Here is a 9,402-nt window from a genome sequence, read left to right as displayed (position 1 = left end):
GGGTGAAGGATACAGTCCATTTCTCTCTCCTCATCTTTCCTGACTGACTTTTCTCTAGTTTTAGGGTCCTCGTCACTACACTAGGGCATGCTCCTGCAACACAGCAGTAAATGCATTTGAAATGAGCCATTCTCACAATGTGTGCTTCCCACTGGGCCGACAACTGTAGATAATAGTGTTTTTCCATGGCCTGATGGAGCGTGTTCTTAACCTGTGTGACGTCATCTAGCTCATCCTGTTAAAAGGAATATATCAATTTAAGAAAAGCGCATACATGCCTGCCTAAAAAAGTAGAAAATTATAGCATTTACAGTTTTCATTTTATTTTTTGCACCCCTGGTCCTCTCCATTTCTCTCATTCCTTCTGCAAGTCTCTCCATTCCCTCAGCCTTTGCCCAGAAACCCACCATCAAAGTACTTGTTTATAGTTTAGGCCAAGTTAAAAAAAAAAAAGAAGAAGAAGAAAAGTAGCAGTTCTCCATCACGCTGGTTACTTCAGGGGTCTCAAGACTGACTCAGAGGGATTCAGGGTTCAAAACTCATTTTACTGTCATTCAGCACTACCTCAGGAAAGCGATGCAGAACAAAAATATGTGGCATGAGCTCAAATAAAAACACAAAAAACCTCATTGCAATGTTTAAAAAGAGGCAAGTGTGAGACATAAATAAATGTAAAATAACAAAAAACAGTGCTGCATATTTGAAAACACAAATAAAAATGATTCAATTATTGCACAAGAGAGCCGATGAGCTGATTGCACTGGAAATTCCTTCTTGACAGATTTGTAGAGTATAATAATCTACAAAATAGCAGCTGTTTGAGCTGTGCAACAGTCTGATGGTGGTTGCAAAGAAGCTTCCACAGAACTGCAATGACCTGCACCTCTACGTTACTGTCTGCCTGAAAGCAGGAGTGAGAACAGACCGTGGTCGGGGTGTGAGGTGTCCCTGATAAGGTTTTTGCAGCGTTGTTGGGCCAGGCCCTAAATAGATGGCAGGGTGGCTCCACTTGTCCTCGTTCTCATGCTAGAGATATGCTGCTTGTCAGCACACTCTCAGCGGTGCCTCTTTAGGAGGTGGTGAGAACATCTGGACTCAGATGTGACCTTTTCAGCCTTTCTTGATCAGTGAGGTGGTGTGCAGGGACAGACCATACATCACATCAACTCCCAGGAAGTTCATGTGCTCCATGCTCTCTGCTGCGGTGTCGTTGATGTAGAGCAGTCTGAACGAGGGGTTTCTTCCTGTAGTCAGTCACCAGTTTCTTGGTTTCATTCACATTCAGGAGAAAGTTGTTGTTGCTGATCCACACTGTGAAAAGCTCCACTATCTCTCATCGCTGTCCTGGATCAGACCCACGGCTGTTGTATTCACAGTATACAAAAATCTGTGGAACAATCGTGTCATCATGTCAAGGCTATAGTCACTTAAGCAGGTGACTGAGGGTTTCTTTGGCGCTGGGATGATGTGATTTGTAGCAGGATGGCACAGCATCTTGGAAGCATGCAGACTTAAACAAAAAAAAATTCTGTGGGATCTCAAAATTTATTTTCATTTTCATAACATGCAGCACTTTTATGAAAATCTTGGATGCTATGCAGGCACAAAAGGTTCCTTTGCTCACTGGTTATTAAAAAAAAGTCACATCAAACTATGTGATGATTTTGTGCAAGATTAAAATGCTAAGTGCAAACGTTATTATACCAGCACTCCCCATGATGTTACCATATATATTATCATAATGAAGACATAAGCATGATTACATTCATTTCATATGAATTTACAGTGTAGTTCATACATGACACAATTTTTTCTTTAAATTCTTTTTTTTTTTTTTAAATCACAAGTTTTAGACAGGAATAAAAATCAAATCAGTTTTACCCTTTAAACCAGAGGTGTCAAACATGAGGCCCGGGGGCCAAATTGGCCCACGGCCATTAATATTACGGCAATGAAATTCAGTAGTAAGTAAACAATTTAAGGACAGAAAAGTTTCTATTTTTCAACATCTACTACAGAAAGTTTAGGGTTTTTGTTATTGTAAAAACAAAAACAGCAACAAAAACAAAAAGTCCTCAGTAAAATAAAATTTTTAAAAGAGAAAATCCATTCTGTTCTTGACAAGGATCTTTTTACACATTTATTTCTACAATTTAGACTCAAAGAGTTGTGCTGATTTCAGTTACTAAAGAAGCATTTCTAAATCATGTAGCAAAACTGAGACATAGTGTTGAAGCTGTACTTTCTTTTTCCCTATATTAATATATCTCAGGGACCAAAAATAGACCACTTTTTATGTAAAGTCCTTTAAGATCATTTATTTTTGTAATCCCTGTGACTCAAAGTGCACAACACTCCACTCTTTGGTCTGAGTGTGCCAGCATCCAGGATGTCAAAGGTCTGTCCCGGGACGAGAGTGAAGTCAAACCTCTGGAGCAGTTTGGCCATCACCACTTTAGCCTCCATCTAAAAAACACAACAGCGCCCACAGAGATGAGTCAGTGTGTTTATAGGTGAGTGGGTCTTCATGTTGACTTACGCTGTCATCCTCACCTGAGCAAAGTTCTGTCCCAGACACGAGCGAGGACCGAGGGCAAAGGGGTAGTAGCAGTAATAAGGCCTTGTTGAACAGACGAGAGACAGCCTCAGTTACTGCGAACCGTTTCACTCATTTAGTCTGAGATAATAAAGTGTGTGCAAATATTAAACATAATGTTTAATGTTTAAACATTATGTTTAAACATTAAACACACTGTTTCAGCATGGTGAAACAGTGTGTTTCTTACTTGGGAGCATCTGGGTGAAATCTCTCTGGATCAAATCTCAGTGGATCCTTGAAGAATCTCTCCAGTCTCCCGCTCACATAGGAGTTGAACTAAATATGAGAAGATTTAATTTTACATTTTAACCATAAATGTATTTGTAATTGCTTGAATAAGACCTCATTTTTTATCATCATCATCATCATTTATATAGCACTTTAAAAACACACCTGGTAGACCAAAGTGCTGTACACTACTAATATGCACATAATAATAAAACCAAACATAGCAATAAAGTTAAAAAACAATAAAAATGTCAGTTACCCAGGGAGTTAAAAGCCAGGGAATAAAAATAGGTTTTTAATAAAGACTTAAAAACTGGCACTGATGCAGCCTGTCTAATATGGAGAGGAAGGTTATTCCAAAGCATCGGCGCGGCAACAGAGAACGCTCGGTCTCCTCTAAGTTTCAGCCGTGACTTTGGGACCGAAAGCAGCAACTGCTCAGCTGACCGAAGGGAACGAGTGGGGACGTGGGGCTTCAACAAGTCAGACAAATAAACAGGTGCCAGACCATTTAGAGATTTAAAAGCCAATAAAAGGACTTTAAAACGGATCCTGAATTCAATTGGAAGCCAGTGTAAAGAGGCCAAAATCGGAGTGATGTGATCAAATTTTCTTCTTTGGACACTTTTCTTATTCAATGTTTTTTTCTGTTTTTTTCATGAGTATTTACATTGCAGATTTTCACTGAACGCATTAAAACTTTGAATGAACTCATATGGAATTATGTAATAAACAAAAAAGTGCGAAAGAACTCAAAACATGTTTTATATTTTAGATTCTTCCAAATAGCCACCCTTTGCACTCTTGGCATTCTCTCGATGAGCTTCTTGAAGTCATCGCCTGAAATGTTTTTCCAACAGTCTTGAAGGAGTTCCCAGAGATGCTGAGCACTTGTTGACTCTCTTGCCTTCACTCTGCGGTCCATCTCATCCCAAACCATCTCCATTGGTCAGGTGACTGTGGAGGCCAGGCCATCTGACGCAGCCCTCCATCCCTCTCCTTCTTGGTCAAACAGCCCTTACACAGCCTGGAGGTGTGTTTGGGGTCATTGTCCTGTTGAAAAATAAATGATGGTCCAACTAAACAAAAACTGGATGGGATGGCATGGCACTGCAGGATGCTGTGTTAGCCATGCTGGTTCAGTGTGCCTCCAATTTAGAATACTAAATTGAGACTCTTGGTCTTTCCTGGTGCGCTCCTCAAGTGAGCCAGTTTCATTGTAGCGCTTGATGGTTTCTGTGAATGCACTTGGGGACACATTCAAAGTTTTAGCAATTTTCCGGACTGACTGACAGACTTTCTTTACTTAGAATTCATATAATGGCAAGAACCAATCAGCTAACAGGTGACTACATCATGAAGCTTATTGAGAGAAGGCCAAGAGTTTACAGCGCTGTCAACAAAGTTAACAGTGGCTACTTTCAGGAATCTATAAAACATATTTAGAGTTAATTATCTTTTTTTCTTCGCTACATAACTCCATATATCTTGCTTCATATATTTGTTGTCTTTAGTATGTAGTTATCATTTAGACTTACAAACATATTAAAAAGAAAATGACTCACAACAACGCTAAATCCCCCGGGTATGTGGATACTGTCAATCACCATGTCTTCAGCAACATCACGAGACATGCCTGGAGCTGGGGGGTAAATTCTTAGAGTCTCTTTTAACACCTGAAGGAAGGTTACAATGAGAAGTGCACACTTTGGGTGAGTTATTAAAATAAATAAATGAATAACTAAATTTACCACATGTACCTGTGACCAGTGTTGCCACAGTTACTTTGAAAAAGTAATATATTACGGACTACTGATTACTCCTTCCAAAAGTAACTTAGTTACTTTACTGATTACTTTATTTTTAAAGTAACTAAGTTAGATTACTAGTTACTTTATTAGTTACTTTCAGAAGCTGCCAATAACACTCCCCACTGCCTCAACATAAAAACATCAACCGATTTTGCCAATACTCACTTTATTGGAAGTGTATTTTAACAGTAATGTCAACAATATATCTCCTGACATTTGAAGTTGAACTTAAAACTTTTTTCCTGACAGAAATACTTGTTTGTATGAAAATAAAGACAGTCTTGTTACTTCACTTAACATAAATACTTTTTATAAAACAAACAAACAAACAAACAAAGAGTCTTTCTTGACTTCCCTTAAGATACTTTTTATACCATCCACATGTAAGCACTATTGTCTGCTTTTGTAACTTTGGACTAATCTTATGAAAAAAAAAAAAAAAAGAGACTGCAGGTCCAACTTAAATTGCCTTACTTCCTTGCAGGTAATTGTTTTAAGTTAATCAACTTGAAAACTTTAATAAGTTTATTAAGTGACTTTGATAAACTTAATTCAATTACTTGTAAATAGTTATTTAAATTGGATTCCCCATTCTCTGTTTTTTCAGTATATGTTGTCATCGCATGTTATGGGGGAAACAGTAGAGTGGAGCGAGTAAACCAGTGGTTGTACCTCATTAACAGAAGCTTCTCAAACCTTTTGTCAGAAAGTCGATTTCTTTTAGGCGTGAGCACCAAACCTCCCAGAGTAAAAAGTCGCTCCACAGGAGCACTTGATGGGGTTGGAGTGTTATACTTTAAAAAAATTGTCTTTATGCTTGAAAATTTATGCAGAATCTGAAGGTCGTAGCCTGACATCAGGTAGTCCATGACTTCTTTTTCTGCAGAATAGGTCTCCTCCTCTGGCTCTGGCTCAAAAGTGAAAAAGTCCATCTCACCTTGGCTGCTAGATGTAGTAGCACTGGGCACACTGGCAGGGTTTTTTGCCAGAGGAGCAGTGGTGCAACACTCTGCTGTCAGAAGCTGTTTTACTCGCTCCCTCCTTCCTGCATCTCTCAGCCATCAGAGTTTGAATTTTGGACAACTGGCAGCCGCAAGAAGGGCATCTTTGTCATCCAGCACACCGGCGAAACGAGTCTGAATAGCCTAAAAAACACAATTGATATTTTTATGCCTACAATTTATTATGTTATTGAATTATTTGCAAACCATGCCTAATATGAGATCAGTATTATGGATTAATTTTGTTTTAGGTTACTTATAAACATTTTAATTGTTTTAATCTTATTTTTCAATGATAATTAATATTCTGTTCCATGTTTGTGAATTGTATGAAGCAAAAAATCTGACTAATTTCAAGATAGAGCGTACCTGTACAATGGCATCTGGAAGGCCTGCAGTCATCCTGGAGAGGTCATCTTTCACAGCCTGGGTCTTCTGCATCAGAACTTCAAGTGTTGGTAGTAAAGTTCCATATGGACAGTCGCCTTGTAAAATGTCCAGTGCTGCAGTCAGAGGTTTCATGGCCATGCAGTACTCATGCAGGAACTGGTATTCTTGATCTTTGAAGCATTTCAGTCCTAGCTTTGTGCACAGAGTATTCAGCTCACCCATGGGGATTTCTGCAATTCTCTTTACAGCATCAAAAAAGGAATTCCACCTTGTGGATGTTGGTATTAGGAGCTTTCTTTTGCTGATTTCTTCCACTGTTTCTGATGCAAGTGTAGATCTACTCGATTTGGTCCAAAGAGCTGTGCATTTTGCTGTGCTGCTCCTATACACAGCCCTGCTCTCTGCATTGGTTGTTAAATGTTTCTCCACATCACGTGTGCAAATTATGTTGATGGTGTGCGAAGCACACCTGCGGTGCGGGGGAAGAGACAGCTGACCATCACTTTCATTCTCAGCCGAGAGGATTTCTGACAGATCAGAAAAAGTGACATCATCGTCTTTGGGGCTGGACTCTTCCTCCTCCGTCTCATCATCGGACTCCGTGACAGGATGATAAACTTGAAACGCCTTAACAAAGTTGGATCCATTATCAGTAACTGTTGCAACTACTTTGTTGAGTAATCCATAAGAGGAGTGGATGTTTTCGATTTCTGTACCAATGACATCATACATGTGTCTACCACGAATTCGCCTACATGCTAATGCAACCTTGTGACGCTCTAATGTGGTTCTACTGATCCAGTGGAGCGTTACTCCCATATAGCTTCTGTTGTTAGCAGTCCAAATATCCGCGGTAGTTGAAACAAAGTCAATCTCATTCAGTGTGGCCTTCAAATTTCTCTCCATTTCTGTAAACTCCTTCTCCAAGTAAGAAGTAAAAGTCGTTCGGTGAGGCAGCTCGGCATTAACAGAAGTAGGGATCTTTTTTATTATGGCACGAAACGAGGGCGAGTCAACAGTGTTTATAGGTAGCATTTCTTCTACAATATACTGCGCGACCAACTTCTTCAATTCTTCATCACTTACTGGTTTTGCACCAAAGTCCAACTTTTGTTGTTTGGGGGGTGTAGGACCTTCTGCGGAAGTCACGGCTCTCTGCTTCGGACCACTTGGTGGCAGTGGCGTGTCTAGAAAATTTTTGTTGGGGGGGCCAGGTAGGGGCACAGATTTGGAGAAGGGTGGCAGATTTAATTGGCAGATAATGTTTTAAAAAAAAATTCTACCAACCCTTAACCATAATTCAATAATCCTATAAACCTAATAACCAAATGCACTTTTAACTCTTATTAGAATAAGATTTTAACCACTACGGTGCAAAGTTTTTAGATACTGCGTTGATAAAGTACAAGAGATACAATCAGTGCTTTGTCAGTGCTTACTCAGCATTCAAGGACATCAATATTTGCATAGTATTTTTACTGACATGTAGTGCACATATGTTTTGGGCAAAAACATTTTTGAAAATTAAAATACGAACATTTGTAACAAACAATTGACAAATTAGCCAATGCCAATGCAAAACTTTCTCTGCCTGTTAAAAAAAGAAGATAATCTTCTCACAAACTGGTGTTTGATTTTGAAACAGGAAAAAAGTGGGGAAACAAATGAAAAGACTAACATTTGAATAAAACCTGAAAGCAAGTAAATACTTTCTATGCTGCCTTATGGTAAACTTTGGTAATATTGATAAAGAACAACACTGGCTGATGATAAAATACAGTCAGCTGGCATGGTGACACTGCCAGTATTAACCTGCAGGGCTGGACTGGGACAAAAAAATTGGGCATTTTTACTACAGACCGACCCACCAGGTATTAAAGCCATAAAGCCTTTGAATGAAAACAAATGCTGTTGTGACAGTGATGTACAGTCTTGTTGGTATATGTATGATTTCTATACATTTTACGTCAGATAAAAACTTTGGTTGTAAGATTTAGATAATTATTTAATAAAAACTAGGTATTTTAAATGAGAATAAGAAAGAAAAGTATTTTTTTGTGCCCACCTTTCCCTGCTAATGCCCTACCTGGCCCCCTGGCAAAACTTTGCTAGACCCGTCCCTGCACAGTTACCAGCTGTCAGCTACCTAAAAAAGGATCCTGGTGTTATTTATCTCTCAGAAACAGTTGATAACTTCAACTCATTCATGTCACCTAAAAGGTAAACCTGTTTCTCCATCACCTGTTCAGCTCTGATGATTCAGTAAGGACATCTCCTGGTTTCATCTTCATGTTTCCCTCTCACCACATATCTAAACTGACATCATGACCAGCAGCTTTACAGCTGTGGCTCCAGCAAACATCAGCTGATACTAGAAATTAATATTAAATACATTCTAACAACAGCTGATCAAGCTTAAACGTGCTGCTGTTGTTTAGCGCAACATCTGCTGGTTTCCTCTTTCTGGCGCAAAGTGGGCGATAAACAAACAAGAGAGACGATCAGCTGATCATTGATCAGTTTCATGATTGAAGTAGCAACAGGAGAGGGAGGGGGAGAGAATGAGAGAAGAGGCAGCTGTGCAGCATAAAGACAGAATAAATCCAGCTTTGTGTCTTTTTTCCATTCTAGCTAAAGTCCGGGACAAACTGCGTCTCTTCTCAGCTCAATACGAAACGCGTAATATTTTCTCTGAATGAGGGACCATTCCATTTTTTTAAGGAGCCGTTGGCAACTCTACTAACTAACCTTATGAATAAAATAAAGTTCACTATCAGTAACATCATAGCAACCGAACAGCTGTATAAAAACTCCGTCAAACTGGCTAGAACGCAGTATGAGTTATTGCAACTGACAGTAAAAAGTCAGCAACATGAAAATAAACTCCACCTAAACTTGGTTTATATCTGACCCAGATAGACTGCAGGTCATAACTTCTTACCTGAAGTTCAGTTCACCTGACACTCGGACTGGCGGCTGCTTCGGGTCTCTCCTCCTGCCTCCCCTTCCCTCATCCACCTGTTGCCTCTGTGGAAGCCCCGTCATAGCCACCACCAAACAACGGAGTTATTTCTACACATCGACCTGCATCTGGCCAATCCACCACCTCTCATTGTTCATGCCATTACAAAAAAAATAAAAAATAAGTCACTGGGGATATGCCCGGTATGCCCGATGGCCAGTCCAGCTATGTTAACCTGCAACCAAATCTGCAGCTCCATACAGCAATGTTACGACTTAGATTATATCTTATAACGCATAACTCTTATGTTAGCTGCCCTCAGTAGCATACTGCCTGAAATATTCCACAGCTGCAATAATTCTTTAAGTGTTATTTTTTTCCTTGGTATTCTAATTTCACCGAAGTTTACTA

General features: G+C 39.4%; 1 protein-coding gene across 1 annotated transcript in view; it reads right to left on the bottom strand.

The window, feature by feature from the left end:
- Positions 1-1,820: 1,820 nt before the first annotated feature.
- Positions 1,821-9,402, bottom strand: part of LOC309689781 (uncharacterized protein) — a 34,108-nt gene continuing 26,526 nt past the window's right edge. The window contains exons 27-31 of the mRNA XM_082506445.1: positions 6,009-7,199; positions 4,393-4,503; positions 2,787-2,875; positions 2,554-2,620; positions 1,821-2,466 (exon numbers count right to left, since the gene is read on the bottom strand). Of these exons, the coding sequence (XP_082362571.1) occupies positions 2,314-2,466; positions 2,554-2,620; positions 2,787-2,875; positions 4,393-4,503; positions 6,009-7,199 (1,611 nt within the window). The 3' untranslated portion in view covers positions 1,821-2,313. The remainder of the gene's footprint in view (positions 2,467-2,553; positions 2,621-2,786; positions 2,876-4,392; positions 4,504-6,008; positions 7,200-9,402) is intronic.

The sequence above is a fragment of the Aulonocara stuartgranti genome (assembly GCF_965226115.1).
Source record: "Aulonocara stuartgranti genome assembly, chromosome: 15".
Taxonomy (NCBI): domain Eukaryota; kingdom Metazoa; phylum Chordata; class Actinopteri; order Cichliformes; family Cichlidae; genus Aulonocara; species Aulonocara stuartgranti.
The sequence above is the reverse complement of the archived record's forward strand: the minus strand, read 5'-3'. Positions and strand labels throughout refer to the sequence as shown.